General features: G+C 33.6%; 2 protein-coding genes across 2 annotated transcripts; one reads left to right on the top strand and one right to left on the bottom strand.

Moving 5' to 3' along the window:
• Positions 1 to 994: 994 nt before the first annotated feature.
• On the bottom strand, positions 995 to 22,983 carry LOC138325754 (tax1-binding protein 3 homolog). Its single transcript, XM_069271625.1, has 4 exons — positions 22,927 to 22,983; positions 18,696 to 18,848; positions 10,769 to 10,846; positions 995 to 7,522 (listed from the first exon to the last, which is right to left on the bottom strand). Exons 1-4 carry the CDS (start codon positions 22,966 to 22,968, stop codon positions 7,337 to 7,339), a joined length of 459 nt encoding a protein of 152 aa, XP_069127726.1. The 5' UTR covers positions 22,969 to 22,983; the 3' UTR covers positions 995 to 7,336.
• Positions 7,689 to 8,972, top strand: LOC138326120 (uncharacterized; the record flags this gene model as incomplete). The annotated part of the gene is made up of 1 exon (XM_069272252.1): positions 7,689 to 8,972. A coding segment is annotated over one exon (1,284 nt), but the record flags the coding sequence as incomplete, so codon positions are not given.
• Positions 22,984 to 23,050: the final 67 nt, after the last annotated feature.

The raw sequence follows: 23,050 nt of genomic DNA, 5'->3' as shown, positions 1-23,050 counted from the left end.
ATTAACCGTGGGATTCCGAAGATGAAAGGACGGCAGTGACTTTTTATTCCTCGAAAATTTTGATTGAACTAAATAAAATACATCAACTTACTCTTCAAGAAGGTGAGTGAAAAGAATGTATAAACACATTGATTGCACCTTTCCTGTTAGTTCATCTGTCTGATGAAGACGATAGTGTACACATCGTATTAGTCATCGAAATACCACACATATCTTCACTGGTCGTGTAACAATATTATGACATAAACCGTGCTTTTCCAACATGAAGAAATTGTTTAATTGTAGTATCCTGTATTAACAAACTGGGGAGGGAGCGAACTTAGATAGGCATTGCCCGTTCCTTTAATCCTTTTTCAATTTAATTGAAATAAAATTTTATTGAAATGAAATTAAAATGAACCTGAGCTAAATAACATATTTTTTTAGAAAACACATCAATTACATTTGTTTCATTCTTAGTCGAAATGCTGTCATAACTAGATGTTTCAAAATACTTCAGTATTTAGTTATGTACTTTCCCCCATAAGCAACATCAAATGGACCATCCTCATTAATCATTACTTGTAGTACCTGGTAGGAGACGTGTATTGGTGTCCATGTTTATCTAATTCCCACGTAGACGTACTGATCAGCTCCAATACTATGTACACGTTCAAAGCACCTACGATGACATAAAGACATCACTTGTCATATCTCACACCTCAACATCCCACAAACATTTCCAAATCAAAGTTTTACACCAGCAATGCAGGTCTCATGTCATTTTTATTTCCTATTGTTTTTTTTTTATTGAAATTTGCTATCAATTCATTCACCTTTGATTACGTCTATGTCAAGACATGTAAAAAGGTGTGGATAATTTGTAATAAGTGATATATTGAAGATAAAAGAAGTGTTTGACGTTGGATTATGCACAGGGAACAATAGTGGATGTAAAAAGTCACCTGAGTCAGACTTTGTTTCCAATAACTTAAAAACAAATTCATAGACAAACCCAAATAAAACTAAATTTATTCAGCAAAACAAATTCAAATAGTTAGACAGACTACATAAAATGACAAAACAGTAACATTAAACATGTATGCAGTACTGGACAGGATGACAGGACTCTTAGTTGTATAATGATATTCCAAAAGTGTTAATGAAATTTTAAGTCACAAAATGCTTAAACTTCAGTCTTGAGTCAATTTTTATTTTTCTTGACATCAGCATTTTTCGAAGGAAAATGCACACCAGTTCAATTAAAGTACAATTGTAATCAAATCTATCTTTTTTAAACGGAAAAACAATAAACACAGTGAGAAATACTTTAGTTCTGAACAATCACAATGATTGAATGGATGATTTAACCAGATTCCAGTCCAATTCTCAGGCCCTGATACTGAAGTTTGTGAATGACGTCCCAGCTATCAAGTGACTAATTTTTAAATACCCTGTACCTGATAATAGTAGTTGCATGTGTAATACGACCAGTTGTAAGCACTTTTATCTGTCCACCATGAACTTTTACATTCATATCTCTCGAAGTCCGCTACCATTTAATAGATATGCACTAACTCACTGTAACGGTCGTACAAAAATACATTCATATGTAGTAAATTCCACAACAGAGATTAATATCAGTAAAGTTCTAAGCATGCTCAGGTGTTAATATAGTGTCTATTTAGAAATCTTATATATTTTTAATAAAGCTAAAAACAAAATATGACAATGTTTTTGAAAATTCTAACTCAGAAATATAAAACAATACCGATAAGATTTTCTATTTCAAACAAGTGTACAGCTACAGTTAAAAGTTTTCCAAAACAAAAGGACAAAAGCTTATTATCTGTATTGGTATGAATTGTCATATTGTCAAAATCTATTTTTGATTTTCAGCTATTGTTTGAAAATTCTTTGAACTCATTTTGAGGAGGAATTACTGGCTCCAATGATGACAGACAAAAAGCGATTTTCTGCTGATAAGGAACTACAAAACAACTTTAATACAACGAGGTAAACTTCACTACAGAACAAAAAAAAGACAGTCTACAAAAACAATTCTACATGTACACTAATACACAACGCAATCGTGTTGCTCTTTGTTGTAATAATACAGACAACTTCTGATAAATAGAAGCTTTTCTCCAATCACATTTCAGAACGGTAAGTAGAGGCCATGGGTAGTATACACCATGTAAAATAAATGATTCATTACATTTACGCTATATCATACCACAGGTATTTGGTACAAATTTGCATCCCACAGATGGTTTTCACGTATTATACATAGTGACAATACTATGTATAGCAGCCATGAGTTGGAAATCTGTACCAGGTTCCTGTGCATCATACTACTATACACACAATAAAAGCAAAAGCAATATACTTTTTAAGCAAAATATTGCACTAACCTTATTTTTAAAAATTGTAACATATAATCTGAATATCTAAATGTCTCTAAATTAGATTTTAGTCAACCATCTATTTCAAAAATATTTTAGTAGTACATATAATATAAAATGTCAACATTGTGTCTTTATCAAATTTCTTACCATAAATAGTGAGAGACATATGTCAGTCTTACATGATTTGAAAGCAAATATTCAGCAAGTATCTTTCACTTTTTCATCATTAAGAATTTGATCTTAATTATCCATAACCTTAGACTTGTGTCTTGAAAATAATAATATTTCATTTATCATCAACTTCAGATCAAAGTTAAAACACTTGCTATTCAAACGTTCCAGCAATATAAGTGCTAATATGACTTTCACACAAATCTAGTTTTATTCTAAAATCCAGTTACAAGTGAAAAACAGGTAAAAATTCTCACTATTTAAAGGAATGGGAAATTATTTATTTATATAAATTGATTTTTTCTCTGTATATTTTCCATATTTAAATTTAAGTTAACAAATCTCAAACTGCAGTAATTGTCAAGTGGAACATATTGTTTATTTAAAAAAAAGATCTATGGAATTATTTCCTAAGAAATAGTTTTCATAAAACTCATTTGGCTACAAGAGAATGTTTGCTGATAAAAAATGTTGCTTCCCTGTAGCTTAATATTGTTCCACTATGTAAGCTGACCATAATTTCCAATTTCTACCTAACTGGAGCTAGTATGGCGACCTTTTAGTTTCCACTTCTACAAAGGCATACATGAAACAGGTTCTCCAAGTTGTTATTTGTATACACCACAACCTATCCAAGTAAATGACAACTTTTCAAGTAGGTAATATATTTTTTGCATACACAATTCGCTTTTTCATGAACGTAACAAGTCCTCATTACATAACAGATTACAATATATCTATGTAAAAATGTTTGAATATCTTATCTTAATGTATACACATAAATTCCGTTAAAAAATATTTATGAAAAAGAAATCCTTTTGTTTCCAACATCTAACATATGCAACTTTCCATTTACATCAACACATTCCATTTACATATATCTGGTGAACATAAAAATATATGCTTGTTTTTTTAACAATTTATAAACATGTACCAATATTTTCTATTTATTCACGAACATCTCTATAAAACAACTTCTTATTTTAGTGTAGGCTATCCAGTTATATACATTGTACATATATGTGTTGTATACAGTATACCATTCTGTTGTTTGAACACATTGATTTGAGAGGAAACTGAAAACATGGAAACTCATTAAAACCATTTACATGTACTTATTTGCAGAGAGAACAAAACAATTAAGACAAGTTCCTTCATTCTTCTATCGGGCACTTGTATTATGAACATTCAGGGTATATAACAAATTTTCTAATTCATGATGATTACAAAGATTTTAATTACGGATAACAAAAGTTTTCAATTGCTTGGAATGATCACTTGGAATAGAAAGCATAAATGTAATTAGTTAAAGAATGATGACCTTTGATCTTGACGAAATAATATATTTACCTTAAAAGCCCATTGGGCTTACATTTAGGGGCTGATATTTAGCATCAAACACAACAAAAGGGTGGATCAATGCTGGATAATGGATCACATGATGTATTTAAATGGTAGCCATACTCTAGCATTGAAACAACTGCGCCGTACATAGACCATTTCCTATAGACCATTTTCTATATCTATAAGTAAATCTTAATGAATTTTGTGCTGAAGCTCTGTAGTACACAGTAAATGATTTACTAACTTACTGGTGACATCTACTTGACTAAATAAGGTGGTGCCAGTGGATGGTATTGCATCCAAACACTTTTACAATACTATCACTTATGACAAAAATAAATTTAATTTACAAATCTCGGACTAGTAACTACTATAAATTTACCTATTTCACTAACTATATACAGTACACTGATAAATTCCTAAACATTTGATAAACTGCAGATTTCTAATATCCAACAGTGGAAGCTCTGTGACACTTGTATCAAAGGTAATTAACTCTAGCCCATTTTATTATGTCAACGTGCAGCACGTGATGTTCTGTCTATATAATGCACCAGATCAACTTCACAGCTAGAGGTTATTCTCAAAGGTTTTGACATAAATGGGACAACTTTTATATCACAACTAATTAATAGTTTTTGGAATTGTCCTTGTACCTCTACCTGGTAGGGGTTGAGAGACGGGAATACACACCAGAATGAAGGTGAAAAAGGCAAAATATTGGCATACTATGTATACAAATACACAACACAAGTTCACATTAAATATTTGATTTATCAAAAAATATACAGAATCAAATCTATCAGGTAGACGATAAAAATAAGATTTATATAGCAAGTCATTATAAACGTCGTCTATAATCATGTCACAACCTAAAACGTTTGATGTTGACTAAACAAACACAGTGGTAAAGATGTTGTCTATCGTAAATATTGTCATAAATTATAGTGTTCCTTAACCCAGTAAGTTGGTATACTCGGAACTGCCAAAGGTATTCATCAGGCGGGGGGATGTGGACAAGAGGAACACAGTCTATATAGGGTATTTAGGGTCACAAAGGGAACGTGACACAGAAATTATATCAAGAAATTGAAAATCTATAAATATCTTGTTGTTTCAAATTCCATTATTATATACAAAAAGGAAGAGAATTTTAGAACACTCGACCTCGATCCGATCTGATAATGAAACCAGTTCTCAAACTTGATAATTGGTACAGGTTGTTAATGCTTTATGCAATTCATAATTAGATATGGAAATGACCTTTAAAACAAAGGATAGGGCTGAAAAAGAGTTTGATATGTAGTTAAGTTATATATGCGTTTAAAGATGCTCCACCGCCGACATAGCATAAATGGTATTCATTATTTGAACAATAATTGGTGTATTATCGTGTACATATATGTCTAATTAACACAAAAAATAATATAAGATAATTTATTTTGCCTTTGGTGCATGCGCAATCAGTACTTCATTCCATATAGGATATAGTGCCACGGAATTTTTTCGGGATGCAATTAATTATTTTTCATATTTTTAACTTGAAGTAAAATTAGAAGCTCATACTTTTCAATGTTGGTAATGGTGTAAAGTAAGTAACTTTTGTAACTGAAGAAAAATACTAAATCGTCTTCTCCAGTTTTTGATAGTGAAAAAATACCATTTGTCGGCGGTGGAGCATCTTTAAATGATGCAGCATTCTACATATTGATCATAACTTGATGAAATATATATCAGTTCTATAGTACATGTACATTTAAGTGGGTGTTTTTATTCAGTCCAAAAAAAGTTCATAAAAGAGTAAATAGGTTTTGTAATTATAAGCTCAATAAAGTTTCATTTTTCCATTTGACTTTTCATAAAACAAATATCTATATACATGTATATCCATTATTCATAAGGTAGGAGAATTCGAATTTATGATTTGAAACAGTTACCAGTAACTATTTGTAAATTTATATAAAAATCTAACCAGTAATATAAGTTAAATTAGACCTTATTTTCTACTTAAAATCAAATTCAAATCTTCTTGAACATGCAGACCTCTAGTTATAAAATATTAAAAAATATATAAAGTGGAACAATAATTTCCAGTAATATTTAAATATAGTGTAAACTATAACAAAATATAAAAAGTCTACGAGATAAATGAGTTCCAAGTATTGGTAATGAGTTTCAACTTAATAATCATTTGAAAGTATGAAGTGAACATGTACCACCCTTTTTAAAAAGAATATTCCATTCCAGTGGTATGTTAAATACAATATCTTTGAATCATTAACAATATTAACTAACTCTTTTAACTCATGATGCAATTGATTATCATCTTTTTTAACCCTGAAAAGTATTTATTAAAGATTTAGTTTCATTTGAATCAAAATCATAATATTAACTATTAACTTTATTATTTTCGAATGTAAATATTAGGAAGAAACAAAAGTAGATCATAAATAATCACATTTTAGAGTAGATAGGATAACAGTGTTTTAATTTATCAGACGTAAAATTTCGTTGTCCATAAAAAGTTTAACCCTTAATACCGGTATCTTGTCTCCAGGAAAGATATCAAAATAGAATTTAAATATCACATAGATACAGTTTCACAACAGTAAATAGTATTCTACACTAAAATATAGAAATCTATTTAATATTTCATCATAAAGCAAAAGGTCTTTTTTTCGAATAATCAGAAAGAATAATCCATGAACAGTAGCATTTACACTGAAATGTAACAAGGTATTGTATGACAAAAATTATGCATTTGTAAACTATACAATGAATAACATTTAATAAGAAAGGTGTTTATTATAATATTCTGTTAATTACTTCTTGTCTTTAACATGTATACATCAAAAGTAAAAAGTTTCTTTGCATCCTGATCATTTTAATACTTAATGAAATAATAAGTATTGTATGGGTAGTTTAAAATGGAAATCATTACTGGAGCATACATACAATAGACAATACAGAAATGGATACATAGCAATATGTAGCTATATTCTTAGTTTATAACTGTTCAATTCAACTGATTTGATGAAAGGCAAGTCTTTTAGGTTGAAATTACAGAAAACACAATCATTATGATCAAAGATATGTCGAAGTGATGTAGAGATCATGGTCAACGTGATAACAAAAACATTGGTTTTGTGGTAGTCAATATTTATACAAAACGATAACATCATTTCTCCCTCTGTGCTAATCATTCTTGCAATGTTTATGTGAAGAACTTTATGTTTTTCTATTAAACTATTTATACCCTTTCTCCAATTCGGAAGCAGAAGTGTTGAACATGTGATATACTGCGATAGCAAAATCTTAAACCTAACATATTTTTTGTAAGTATATGTCTTCTTACTTTATAGAAAATTAGATACCACTTTATAGTGAGTTTTCCGCAACAAGAATAAGTCAGTAAGATGGACAGTGGAAAGATGTTACTGGTAGGCGATTGGGTACTCCTGTTGTTGGGTAAAACTCTGGAACTGTGTCTGCTGGTTGTGTTCTTGCTGTGCAAGGTTAGGAACACCCTTCCTGTACACCAGCATATTCAGGACTGGCTTCCTTTGTATGTACTCTACCGCTTTTCTGTGTGTTACAACAGTCATATCATGGCCATTCACCTGTAACAAAATCACACAAAATACAGTAACTAGTAGTACCACCCAACTCATCACAAATCAGTAACCTGTTACACAACTCATCAAAAATTAGTCTCCTGTAACACAACCCATCACAAATCAGTCACATGTAACACAACCCATCACAAATCAGTCACATGTAACACACCCCATCACAAATCAGTCACATGTAACACAACCCATCACAAATCAGTCACATGTAACACAACCCATCACAAACCAATCACCTGTAACAAAACCCATCACAAATCAGTCACCTGTAACACAACCCATCACAAACAAATCACCTGTAACACAACCCATCACAAATCAGTCACCTGTAACACAACTCATCACAAATCAGTCACCTGTAACACAACTCATCACAAATCAGTCACCTGTAACACACCCCATCACAAATCAGTCACATGTAACACAACCCATCACAAATCAGTCACCTGTAACACAACCCATCACAAACCAATCACCTGTAACACAACCCATCACAAATCAGTCACATGTAACACAACCCATCACAAACCAATCACCTGTAACACAACCCATCACAAATCAGTCACCTGTAACACAACCCATCACAAATCAGTCACCTGAAACACAACCCATCACAAATCAGTCCCCTGTAACACAACCCATCACAAACAATTCAACTGTAACACAACCCATCACAAACCAGTCACATGTAACACAACCCATCACAAATCAGTCACCTGTAACACACCCCATCACAACTCAGTCACCTGTAACACAACCCATCACAAACCAGTCACATGAAACACAACCCATCACAAACAAATCACCTGTAACACAACCCATCACAAACCAGTCACATGTAACACACCCTATCACAAATCAGTCACATGTAACACAACCCATCACAAATCAGTCACATGTAACACAACCCATCACAAACCAATCACCTGTAACACAACCCATCACAAATCAGTCCCCTGTAACACAACCCATCACAACTCAGTCACCTGTAACACAACCCATCACAAATCAGTCACCTGTAACACAACCCATCACAAACCAATCACCTGTAACACACCCCATCACAAATCAGTCACATGTAACACAACCCATCACAAATCAGTCACCTGTAACACAACCCATCACAAATCAGTCACCTGTAACACAACTTACCACAACTCAGTCACCTGTAACACAACTTACCACAAATCAGTCACCTGTACCACATCCCATTACAAATCAGTCACCTGTAACACACCCCATCACAACTCAGTCACCTGTAAAACAACCCATCACAAACCAGTCACATGTAACACAACTCATTACAAACCAATCACCTGTAACACATCCCATCACAAATCAGTCACCTGTAACACAACTTACCACAACTCAGTCACCTGTAACACAACTTACCACAAACCAGTCACCTTTAACAAAACCCATCACAAACAGTCACCTGTAACACACCCCATCACAACTCAGTCACATGTAACACAACTCATCACAAACCAGTCACCTTTAACAAAACCCATCACAAACAGTCACCTGTAACACACCCTATCACAAATCAGTCACCTGTTACACACCCCATCACAAATCAGTCACCTGTAACACACCCCATCCTAAAGAGCCAAAATTTATACAAGTTTCATTCCCCTTCCCCCAAGGATGTTTGTGGCCACATTTGGTTACAATCCATGCAGAACTCTAGGACAAGCAGCGGTTTATAGGATTTACCTCTAATTCCCCAATTGGGCCCCGCCCCTCCTGCCCATGGGGGGTCAGAGCCAAAATTTATACAAGTTCTGTTCCCCTTCTCCCAAGGACGTTTTTGACCAAATTTGGTTAAAACTCTAGAACTCTAGGACAAGTAGCGATTTATATGATTTACCTCTAATTCCACTATTGGGCCCCCCCCTCCTGCCCCTGGGGGGTCAGAGCCAAAATTTATACAAGTTTTGTTTCCCTTCCCCCAAGGATGTTTGTGGCCACATTTGGTTACAATCCATGCAGAACTCTAGGACAAGCAGCGGTTTATAGGATTTAGCTCTATTTCCCCTATTTGACCCCGCCCCTCCTGCCCCCGGGGGATCAGAGCCAAAATTTATACAAGTTCTGTTCCCCTTCTCCCAAAGATGTTTGTGTCCAAATTTGGCCACAATCCATGCAGAACTCTAGGACAAGTAGCGATTATAGGATTTACCTCTATTTCCCCTAATGGGCCCCGCCCCTCCTGCCCTTGGGGGGGGCAGAGCCAAAATTTATACAAGTTCTGTTCCCCTTCCCCAAAGGATGTTTGTGGCCAAATTTGGTTACAATCCATGCATAACTCTATGACTAGTAGCGATTTAAAGGAAATGTTGACAGACAGATGGACAGACGAAGGACACTGCGCCATGACATAAGCTCACCGGCCCTTTGGGCCAGGTGACCTAAAAACTGACCCCTGCGTTATCAGTTACATGTAAGATTTTGTCCACTACAAATAGGTACTCTGTAACATCATCTTTCAAACATTATTCATATGTCAACATGTCAATCAAAGATCTATTGTTTAAAAGAACACACAATCATAAAACATCTCCAATACTAGATGACCGCTGCCATCGTATTATGTATGGACTCTGACCTGGATCAAAACCAATGACATTTTGTCCTCATTGCATGTATATCATACGTAGACCAATCTCTCATCATGATAGTCAAAAGGAATTCAGGTGAAATTTACAAACCCAATAAACAACCATGAAAAGTCAGGAAGTTTTCCAGGCCTTGTTAATCGCCCTGTACTCATACATCAGATCTGACCCAACCTTATCACCAGCATATTCAATATTGGTTTGCACTACTTAATAGACGTGAATAGGATAAAGATTGCCAAAAACAGAATTTATAGACACTGTAAGTGTGGTGAAAGGACTAGATTTGTATGGACAGGTGGATAGGGTTACAATAGTAAAACCGGGCCCTGGTAACAAGTGATGAGGATTTATACACCGGCTATAACACAGCATATTGTTTGTCAACCACTCCAAAAATCAATATCTGATAAGGCATCGGTAATCGATAAATGTTCTATAAAATAAATCAGCCATACAAAAACTTCCTTAATGAAAAAATCTCACAAATTTGTTTTTAAAAGGGACACAGACTAGCATTGAGTTGTAAAGAAAGAGCTTGCTTGTTCACAAAAAAATCATAAGAAACTATGTTAAAGATATCTCTGATGAATAAGTGACGTTTGAAAACTGAACCTACCTGTAAAATTTTGTCATGAACCTGAAGTCCACACCTGGCAGCGGGCCCACCCTCGTGAATGTAGGTGACATATATACCCTGGAAAACAAAGAGGGTACTGATGTTGTACAAATGCTTCTGTAACCTACTCATAGCTCTGGGCTTACAATAAATAAACAAAAAATAGTTTTCTATTAATAATTATTGTACAAAACAAATTAAATTAGATCAATTTTTATAGTTCTTTCATTATCTAGAGTCATCTCCCTTTTGTCAGCTGCTGTTGAAACAGACTCTTTTCTAACTTGAGGTTGTGACAAGAAAATCTCAGTTCTCGAAGAAAATCATGAATGTCCAACCCTCGCTAACTTGGGGGTGTGACATGGAAATATTAACCCTCATGGAAATTCATTTATATCCGTCCCTCAGCTTCAAAGGTTTGACATTCATGTTTTCAGCCAAGGTTGAGATAGTGTTGTCACACCCATGATGTATGAATAAAAGGATAAAATTTAGTTTCAGAAGAACGTATTATCACAGGTCTGTCCGTGTGTCTTGTCTGTACTTCTGGTTTAAAACATCAGCACACATAACCTATCATACTCTAGGGTTGACAGAGAATTTTTTCACGTGTTACATGGTGGGAGAATATCATGTGATACGTTGGTCGAACTCATGTCATTACTTATATTACGCCTGTGCACTGAAATTTTCTTACATAAAGTAACAATAGCTAAGGTATATAACTCTAGATAATTAAATAACCTAAAAGGTCACAAATTAGCAGCTCATAATACCCTTATAACAATGAATGAAATAATCTAATGTTTTGAAGTTATTAAGAATTAATAATTCGTGTTAAAAAATTGAAATTAATATTCATAGTAGATTAATCACCATAGGGGCAAGAACAGCTACGGAAAATTGCATATTCAGTGAATCTTTCCCAGAGTATAAATTCAGGAGTTGTTTTGTTTCATGGAGTTTTGAGAAAAGAAAATCATTCAATGGAATAAACATTTAACTAAAAATACAAAAATAAAAACTTTAGTATGTACAGCTCTTAATTTTGACAAAATGTCAGAAAAAAATTGAAAATAGAATATCTAGTATTCTGCATTTTGCATAATGATTAGTAATCTGCACTGACTTGCAGGTAGGTATTTGCTTCATTATGCAATTGTGTGAACAACATCCAACATATAGTTCCTGTTATCTTTGTGTACATACAAAGTTATGAAGTATCATTTCATACCTTCAAATGCTAATAACTTATAACTATTAAATGTAATTTAAACTTGAGCAGCATGCAATCAAAAGAGTAACTTTAATATTCAAACATTTACAGTAAAACATGCTTAGAATAAACATATGCATGGACATCCTATAGTAATTTTCATTCTGTATATATATTTACAACAAACTATGCTTATAACAAAGTAATTTCATTAGTCCCTTTAAGTTGGTTTACATGCAAAAATTAGCAGTTCTTATAGTAAGCATGGATTCAAGATGACATAGGCATGAACAACACATGAATGGTTACAGCAGTGTTCATGATCAAGATGACATAGGCATGAACAACACATGAATGGTTACAGCAGTGTTCATGATCAAGATGGCATAGGCATGAACAACACATGAATGGTTACAGCAGTGTTCATGATCAAGATGACATAGGCATGAACAACACATGAATGGTTACAGCAGTGTTCGTGATCAAGATGACATAGGCATGAACAACACATGAATGGTTACAGCAGTGTTCGTGATCAAGATGACATAGGCATGAACAACACATGAATGGTTACAGCAGTGTTCATGATCAAGATGACATAGGCATGAACAACACATGAATGGTTACAGCAGTGTTCATGATCAAGATGACATAGGCATGAACAACACATGAATGGTTACAGCAGTGTTCATGATCAAGATGACATAGGCATGAACAACACATGAATGGTTACAGCAGTGTTCATGATCAAGATGACATAGGCATGAACAACACATGAATGGTTACAGCAGTGTTCATGATCAAGATGACATAGGCATGAACAACACATGAATGGTTACAGCAGTGTTCATGATCAAGATGACATAGGCATGAACAACACATGAATGGTTTCAGCAGTGTTCATGATCAAGATGACATAGGCATGAACAACACATGAATGGTTACAGCAGTGTTCATGATCAAGATGACATAGGCATGAACAACACATGAATGGTTACAGCAGTGTTCATGATCAAGATGACATAGGCATGAACAACACATGAATGGTTACAGCAGAGTTCATGATCAAGATGACATAGGCATGAACAACACATGAATGGTTTCAGTAGTGTTCATGATCAAGATGACAGGCATGAACAACACATGAATGGTTACAGCAGAGTTCGTGATCAAGATGACATAGGCATGAACAACACATGAATGGTTACAGCAGTGTTCATGATCAAGATGACATAGGCATGAACGACACATGAATGGTTACAGCAGAGTTCATGATCAAGATGACATAGGCATGAACGACACATGAATGGTTACAGCAGTGTTCATGATCAAGATGACATAGGCATGAACGACACATGAATGGTTACAGCAGTGTTCATGATCAAGATGACATAGGCATGAACGACACATGAATGGTTACAGCAGAGTTCATGATCAAGATGACATAGGCATGAACGACACATTTGATTGATTTGATTAGTTTAACGTCCTATTAACAGCTAGGGTCATTTAAGGACGAGCCAGGTTTGTTGGTGGAGGAAAGCCGGAGTACCCGGAGAAAAACCACCGACCAGCGGTCAGTACCTGGCAACTGCCCCACATGGGATTCGAACTCGCGACCCAGAGGTGGAGGGCATGTGGTAATATGTCGGTACATCTTAACCACTCGGCCACCGCGGCCCGACACATGAATGGTTACAGCAGTGTTTATGATCAAGATGACATAGGCATAAACAACACATGAATGGTTACAGCAGTGTTCATGATCCAATTTTATTACACTGTATATGTTTGTTGGGCCAGTCAGTATATATATGGTAATATTTGATGTGATTGTCACTGGTTATCACGACTTAATTGCCTGTGCACCAATGCTATTTTTGTAAAATTTAATTCCAAAACAAAACACTTCAGATAAGACATCATTTATGAATATGATTAATTTATGCATAATATCATGCCAGATTTTTTTCCCCAAGCTCTGTTTTTGAACCGATATTCAATACCAACAGTTATTCGATCACCTTCAAGCTTGCGTCTGACATTGGACTCAGATAGTTCAAATAAGACACAAATATTTTGTAACTGTTCCAAGACTCAATACACAGATATTACAAGCACCCTATTTCATGTGTTTTTATCAGCCCAACAAGACCGTGTAAATAACTCATTTTGATAAGTGACACTTAAAACCCAGATTGTACTTTGAACCCAGTTGAAGCTTTCTCCGCCACACTTTACTTTTCCAACAAGGCAATGATAAAGCTCTTTTCCTTCTCTTATAGAAATAACGATGGCTTTCAGTCAAAAGTAAATAACATATGTAAATTTTGGTTTTCTACCCGCAAGTCTTGAGCAGAACAGGCCCAGTCGGTGTGTTTAGGCTTTCCTAACAAAATGGGGATGACCGTACTGGTACAGATTAAGAAATTTCACACCCTGATTTACAAGTCAAATATATGTCTTGCTTATATTGTATGCACTGCCATCACACACACAAACCTTAAAGCCATCAAATAATTTTGCAGTTTTAGCAAACATTCTGATTTTAAAGAAACTTTTTAAAAGGCCCAGTATGACACGTACAATGTTGAAATGTAAACAACCAATATAAATATATGTCAGATTAATACAACACTTGAAATTGTTTGATTCATCCATACCGAGACTTTTCAGCCCAGATACTTCCTATTCACTTCACATGGCATGTTTGACATGTTTTCAAGTAGAGTTTATTTTCAACAGCCAACCAATGTTTGATTCATATGTGTAAGAATACTTACATTACTAGGAACTACACATGATAAGAATTGTTTCACCTTGACTTCTGTCTTATTGTAATCCTTTAAATGCTTATTAACTTTTATGAATTCAATGAGGTTAAAGATCAAAGTGCCAAGGCCACTCATAGATGCTGTGATTGAAGGATCCAAACCGAATAATAAAGAAATTGGTTTTTCATTTGAATATTGAATTTAGTATACTTTAAGTGTGCAGTGTTGAATTTCGGAGTTTAACAAAAATTTATATTTACAGTATACCGTAATCATTTTATGATATTTAAAGTTTTTCAAGATTAATAAGTTGAATAACTCATTTTCCTGAAATAACTAATAAATTTTATATCTTAATTATTTCTGAAATAACAATTTCATCACCAATGAAACCATTCAGAATCTGAGTATCATTTTTTATAAAATTTTCTTTTTTAATTACTAAATTATCAATTTCATCAATGTCTTTTCAAAGACAAAAAATAATAAGTAAACATATCCGTATCTTAATATCCACTTAATATTGAAGAATATTTTCGGAAAAATATAACATTAGAAATATTACCATTTCCGGACATGTTTTGGTTTCCTTTTTAGAAAACTTACATGGGGTTGCTTTGATGACTTTTGACTAATAAATCATGGCCAGATACTTTTGCCGAATAAAAGGTACATTATTTCATTACGTATATCACTCGGATTTCTTTTAAATTCACAAGATCGCTAGCCGTTAACATCAAGAAAACTTCATGTAATGTACTGGACTTTAGCAAGTCTTCGTAAGCCTAACAGTAACTGGTTGGCGAGATATTATCGTGCAGAACATTATACCGTGAGTTGTGCTTTGCCGACTTTTGACTCATGATGAAACATGGCCATATACTTTTGCCAAGTAAAAGGTACATTATTTGGTTACTTATAACACTCAAATTTCTTTTGAATTCATAAGAACGCTAACATCAAAAAAACTTCATACAATACATCGGACTTTAGCAAGTCTTCATAAGGCTACCCTACATTACACGGCAATATAAGTTTATTTGTCACTTTAAAATGCTACTACATATATAGATCTATATCATCATTATATTTTGTAAGTTTATGTTGATAAATTTTGTACCTTTCCCCTTTCAATATAACGCAGTTGTCGATAAACAAAAGACACAACTCCCAGTGACAGACACATACTATTAACTTTTACTGCGCAATAATACATGTGTATCATCAGATATAGTTCGTCAATGCAACCAACACAAAAAACTTTATAAGCGTTATAAGAACTTTCTTTTGTAGTAACCTTCCAAACATTTGATTACAGTAATCGATCAGTAGCATGAATTACGTAAAATTTAAATAAACATACACAATCCATAATCCACCGAAAGTCTGCCGCGGAGGAAGACAGCGAAGAAGGCGTTGTTCGTGATTTTCGGGAGACTACTATCTCGGAGTAATACCAATATCATAGAGTCCCAACGGAACACTTAAAACACTCCATCCATGGTGTATATATATACCATGTACAAATTCAATGACTGTGGTTTTGAATATTGGGGTTTTATTTTTCATACCATCAAGTATTAAGTGAAATGAACAAAACAACATTTAATTTTCATCGTGAAGTGGTTTCATTGTTCTGATGTGCACAGGCTCCCCGAGCGTACCTAAGAATGCTGTTTCACAGCATCAAAAAGTGATCAAAAGTTTTGAAAATGCCATTGTTATGAATTGTTGTTAAAAAATTTTGATTAACAGTAATTGATTCAATTAAGAGAGAAGAATCATTTATTGAGTTAAAATACAAGTCAGAAGCTTAACTTTAATATAGCCAGTACTTTATGTAAACAGTTATTATTAGTGGGACCACACATTTAAGGGGAGCTAAGTCAACATAATTATTTGCCAGTTATGCTCTATGACATATAATACATGGTTATTTTTATTTTTCTTCCTTATAAATTTTAACAATATCATTAATAGAGTATACTTTAAAGATACACTTAGCCTATTTTAATTTATATACATTTATAGAAGTCCCCAATATTTTTGTACTGTGTACCTCCATATGCATGTTAGAATTTCAACAGAAGCTCAAGAACACCTTGTCATGTAAATATTTGAATACGTTTGTATTGAAAGAGCTACATTTAAAATTAAAATGCCACACCTGTGCTTTTGACAAGAAGACGTGTAATATAATGCAGCGAATGCTTGCATTGGTATAGGTCTGCACACAAAATTGTCCCATTCGATAGGTAAACACAATGAGTAAGATTTACTTTTGACTCAAGTGAAGGCAGCTGCACACAATTACCATATTGATTACTTCTACACACTCAGTTTAGTATCTTGACTTTTGTTTTATTATCACACGTGAAAAAGTCTTCCAGGGTCGATTATATGCATCAGGTATACTGGCATATAGACATTCTTTGTCTGCTCTGTAATGAGGATACAAAAACCTAAATAGATATACAATTGCACTAAATGATTGAGATCATGATCTTTTGAGCCACTGCATTATTTTTTCTGAAGCTTTTTAATTGGTGATCCTACACCTATCATTTATCTTTCTTTCTATTTCATTGCCCTTAAATACACATCAAATCAGCTGAAATCACTGATCTCAATGATTTAATATGAAGGTCTAGCACTAAAATCATACCTCATTACATCATTAAACGTATATATAAACTTGATTTAATTTGAAACATTTATTTTTGATCAGAAGCACTTAAGAGGTAAACATTTCACAGTTAAAGGTCATTCCTTTGTTAAAATGTTGTAGGTTTTGAATCTATATATTCATCTTTGTGGTATTATTAAATTTTGAAACGAAAAATCAAAGTATGAAATGCAGAACAAAGTCAACCAAAAGATATGTGCCAAATTTTATCAGTCCAAAAATAAATACAATAACTTAAGGGGTATTGAAAACAAGCTTACAGTAAGTGTTGCAAGCAACACACACAGGTCCCCTGACATCAATTACATTTTTTAATCTATGGCACATTATTATTGCATAGTTTTACTACCATTGTATGAAGTTTTAACAAATTCTGTTGATGTGTTCTCAAGTTATCATCCAGAAACTTAAAATTTGTGAAACAGTCTAATTTTAGTAACAGACCTGTGTAGTTGACCTATTGACCCCAAATTCAATCCCAAACTTTAATTTGTTATCTCTAATGTTCCCATTGTATGAATTTTTAACAAATTCTGTTGATGTGTTCTCAAGTTATAGTCTTGAATCAAAATTTGTTTAAACAATCTTTTTTTTTCAGTAACAGTGACCTTTGTAGTTGACCTTTTGACACCAAATTCAATCCCAAACTGTATTTTCTCTTAATTGATCAAAATCCTCAAGTAATCATTTGGAAACTAAAATTTGTGTGACAATTTTTTTAGTAACATTGAACTTTGTAGTTGACCTTTTGACCCCAAATTCAATCCCAAGCTGTATTTTCCCATATGCAATCATTGTGTGAAGTTTTATCAAATCTATCTATCCATTCTCAAATTATCATCTGGAAACCAAATCCGGACTTACAGACGGATGGACGGACAGACGGACTTTGGGAACAAACACTATAGTCCCATCCAGTTTCACTGACAGGGGACTTATAAATATTGATATATATGTATCATCAATAGAACATGAGGTTTATGGGTAAAGAAATGTCAGAATAAATTGCTGCTTGATTCATTTTGATGTAATATAGCAATAGATAGAACATAACAATAGCAGACGGACGAACTAATTAAGAATCAGAATACATTGTTGAAGTGAATTGGTTGGTGGCCAAGGTGTATGGGTTGCCATGCAAGGCTATAAATAGTTTTCACAAGGCAAGCAACAGTATACTTTTAAAATCATAATTAAATAATGTTGTTTGTACAGAACTGAAAAGTAAGGTAAGTACTAAGTAACACATACCTTATCAGGATATCCATATGGACATTTGGTGTTGTCTTGGTCGATTCCTCCTCCGATCTTAAATCCACAGCGATGCCTGGGGTTTCCATCCTGTCCCAGGACTGGATTCCCTTCATCGTCTAAATCAGGATCTTTGTTCAACACCAAAGGAATCTACAATAAGTGGTGATAGCTGTACTCAAACAAAGTTCTGATTTATATATACTTTACAAATAAATTGGATGAATATTTAAATTCAAAATTAATAACTGTCAGATGCAATGAGTATATAGAGTACCAGTATGTTTTATTTTCTGATAGTATAAGGTTTATTATTATATGACTGGTGTTTTTGCTGTATTTTGATTGGCCGATACGTTTCTCAAAAGTATTCATCAACTGCAATATCAACCCCGAAATCGGTCATGAAAAGCATGTTAGGTTACTGGACTAAGTCTATAGATACCTCTTGCGAGTCCAGTAACCTGTGTCAAAAATAGATCGAGGGAAAACTCCCTTTAGATGTGACGTCATAATCACTTTTGACGTCGAGTCATACCCAAATATCGTAACAGTAGTTTCCTAATACAGGGGTTTCAAGATCCCATAATGGTGTGGGTTAAGTATAATTTACTGTCGATTAGTCCCATCATCAGGTGATTATGACGTAAACATTTGATGTGAGTTTCGTGATGTCATTATCTTTGGAAGGTGGGACTAATCGACGGTAAATTGTACTTTACCCACGTTGTTTTGGGATCTCAAAAGCCCCATATTCAATGACGCCGGAATAATCTATAATGACATCTTTTTTTTTGTCGGCAAGATACATATGGCAATCAACGATGATCAACTGCAAACTTCAATTTATGGAAATCGTTCAAGAATGCCAGACGGGCAGTTGATGCAGCGATAAAATAATCTGGAACGTTAGGTACTAAGAAGCACTTGGATATTTACCATATACTACATATAATAGATAAACTACTTTTATAGAAAGAACACATCTGCAAACATTTCCGGGTTATCTGCATCCTAAAAAAATTATATAACCCTCTGTCTCCGGCCTTGGGATATGTCACTTACTCAGGTTGATAACTCACCATATCCACCTGAAAATGGGTCAATAATTGTATAATATTACCCAGTAACCCAACAAAAGTCAATTCCTGTTCCAAATTTTGTTTTAGCTATAAATATCTAATACTGACTTATACTCCATTTTAGATATAACCCATCTAAATAATGTACATTTAAATTTCTGATACTCTGAACTTGTTTACATTCAAAATTATAAAAACATTACCTAGGTGGAATGGTTTATTATGATACATCATAATCAAAATACACAATGTTTACAAAAATAATGGATAAAACATACATCTATCACATGGGATATCATGTAATGTACAAGTATATCTAGAGCTTGTGTAAGGAGAGGTAACTCTTCCTGAAAAATACATCAGAATTTTCTTTGTTTTACTGGCATTATAATTACTCAAGTTTCGATGATGGTTGTAAATGTCATATTCTGTTCAATTTTTTTAATTTGACCACAAGAAATATAGGATATATCACAATTTTTGTGTTAAAAATTTATGTCCTTTCCATATACAGCTGCATTTTCTCAACAAATACTAAATTATTTTTTCAATCGTATGATATATAACTAGTGTAACATTTACTCATTTAGTATGCAAATGGTTATTTGGGCTGGATACCGTTAAGAATGAAAAGGTACAATACAATATCTGTATAAATGACACAATACCGTTATTTCAATGATACTGATACTTTTGAAGAAATAGATTGGTTATCTAACATACAACATAATGATTTTATTTACTTCAAAATTGTGAATTCACTGTTGTTGTACTAACAATGGATTTTTCATTATAAAAGAGAACTGCAAGACTCTTGAAGATCATCTTCTTACATACACCGCCTTTCTTCTTCATTTAGTCACTTTTTACACTTGGATTTCCTTAGAAAATCATGGTGTTTTTTTTCTCCAAATATCGATAACAGTATCGGTATTTTTTTATAACGGGTATGTACCAGTATTTTTTAAAATGGTAACGGTACTGTATCGGTATCAAGTACCAATATCCAACCCTTATGCTTATCGCTTAAGTTCAACTGCATGCTGCTCTTTAAAATATGCTTCTCCTAAAAAATATACTTGATTGGCCAAATAACATTTCAAAGTTTGAAATTGTTTTTGCATACTAAAATTAATGATGGCTTCATAATTTGGATTAAATATCACACAGATGCATTTTGAAAACTTCATGCACATTTCTTTTTTGCATAAAATGTAAAGGCTATAAAAAAAGTCATGTTTTGAATAAGTGATTTGATTTGGGTATTGTTACTTAATAGCAGTTAATATCGCATTTGCACTGATAAGGGTATTTGCCAGCTATTTTCAGTAAAGGCCCTTCAGCAAAAATTGGGAATATCATCTGTGTTTTTCAAAAATTGGAAAAATATCATGAGCATCATTTTAGTTCAATTTGCTTCACAAATTTGTTGAAATAATAACAAAGTGGGGAAATGAAAATAACAAAGAAGGCTTAGTTGTTTCTTCCAATGGTATTTCAATATTCTTCACTTTGTATAAGATATAAATTTTATTGATGTCGTAGGTATAACACATGATTTGGGGTTTCAAGTTAATTTTGATGGGATTGGGAAAATTCAGACTGAATAATTTGTGAAATATATGACAGCGCTATTTTTCAATTGGGAATGGGCAGGTCCCTCTATTTGATCTTTTGAAAGTGGTCCTAAATCTAAAACTTTTGTTTATAGGCCTATCATAATTCAACTGAATCATTAGCTCATTTTTATTCCCCTACAGACGTTGTTCCAATAGTACAGTATTCATCATGATGCATTAGTCTGTCGCAGTGGACATGCTGTCTTACCACACTATTACTTCGTGATTCAAGTGATATTCGTAGTTATTTCTCGCCAGTTATAAACATAGTTAAGGATTAACTTGAATAGATTTTTTTTGTTATGGAGATATAACACAAAAATCAGAGTATACTCTAAATAAACCGCGAAGCGGTTTATGATGAGAGTACACTCAGATTTTTGTGTTATATCTCCATAACATAAAAAATCTATTCAAATTAATCCTTATAATTCCATTTACTAAAGATAATCTCTTCAACATTTAAAATTCATTTTTGGACTCTTTTGTCTATGAAATTATTACACCGTCATCAATGCCAATCAGAAGCGACGTTACAAACGGCGACACAATTTTTTCCTTTAAGGGCTGATAAAGTAAATTTTTAAGCCAATGAAAATGCTCGTAACAAGCAAAAATGAATTATTTATAAATACATCGCAATAATCTCAGAATAGTGTTTAATTCCATTGAGTAGAGCGATTCACATTCCGATTATTGATTAAGAAAATGAAACTGATTCCAATCACTACAGGACCCTATAATGACCTAGCAAAAACACTTTGAAAGCGTATCCTGAGGAAAAGTCTTACGCCTCCATGTAGGTATGTTCTCAATTACACGAAACCATCAGCAGTGATTTCACTAGCTAGATGTCACAAAACTTGACGCCAAAGATGACAGCACAGATTCTTGCACATTTTTGATAACATGGCAAAAGCCTTTAAGAGAAACAAGATTGAAGGAAAATTGAACTATTCCAGTGTGATTATTGAATTCTTTGAATAACTATTGATAGATTGCGCTCTTCCAAGGCTTTGCCTTAAACTGAATCATTATTCATTAAGGGTCTCTGATGACAAATAGCTGCCTATGAATTAAATATGTCACTATCTATGGTGCCAGAGGTCTAGACGACGGATGGAACATGTCTGACAGATGGTCGTCGCCAGCCGGGAACGGAGTGGAGGCTTGGAGCCAGTGAGGGTGTGTGTATATCGTTCTAGCTATGGACCATACAATACATTGTTTTATTGTGGTGCTGCGTAATTAATGACAGTAATTTACAAAACATCCTAAGATAAAAGGAGGTCGAGGAGAACTCATCATATTCTTGTCTGCCAGACACAATCAGAACTGACAATATTCCTATAGCTAGCAGACGATGTTTTTGGGCAGGGCAGTCGCATTCCATGCACAAGTGACTCATATGGAAATCAAAATGTGACAGTGATGAAAAAATCATTGGCAGATAAATGAAATATGTTTAAGCAATATATTCTACAATATAAAGAATTAACACATCGTCGGAAAACGACAGAAAACACTTACGCTATAGCATTCCAGTGGGTCGCCTGCTTTATGACCCGCCATATTTGTTATTAAATCTCGTAGATAACGCCCGAGCGAGAGTGTACAAATATCTCTTTTAGTGCAAATTAAATAATATATAGCA

Source organism: Argopecten irradians, chromosome 6 (genome assembly GCF_041381155.1).
Source record: "Argopecten irradians isolate NY chromosome 6, Ai_NY, whole genome shotgun sequence".
Lineage (NCBI taxonomy): Eukaryota > Metazoa > Mollusca > Bivalvia > Pectinida > Pectinidae > Argopecten > Argopecten irradians.
Note: the sequence above shows the minus strand (reverse complement) of the source record. Positions and strands in the feature narration are given on the sequence as shown.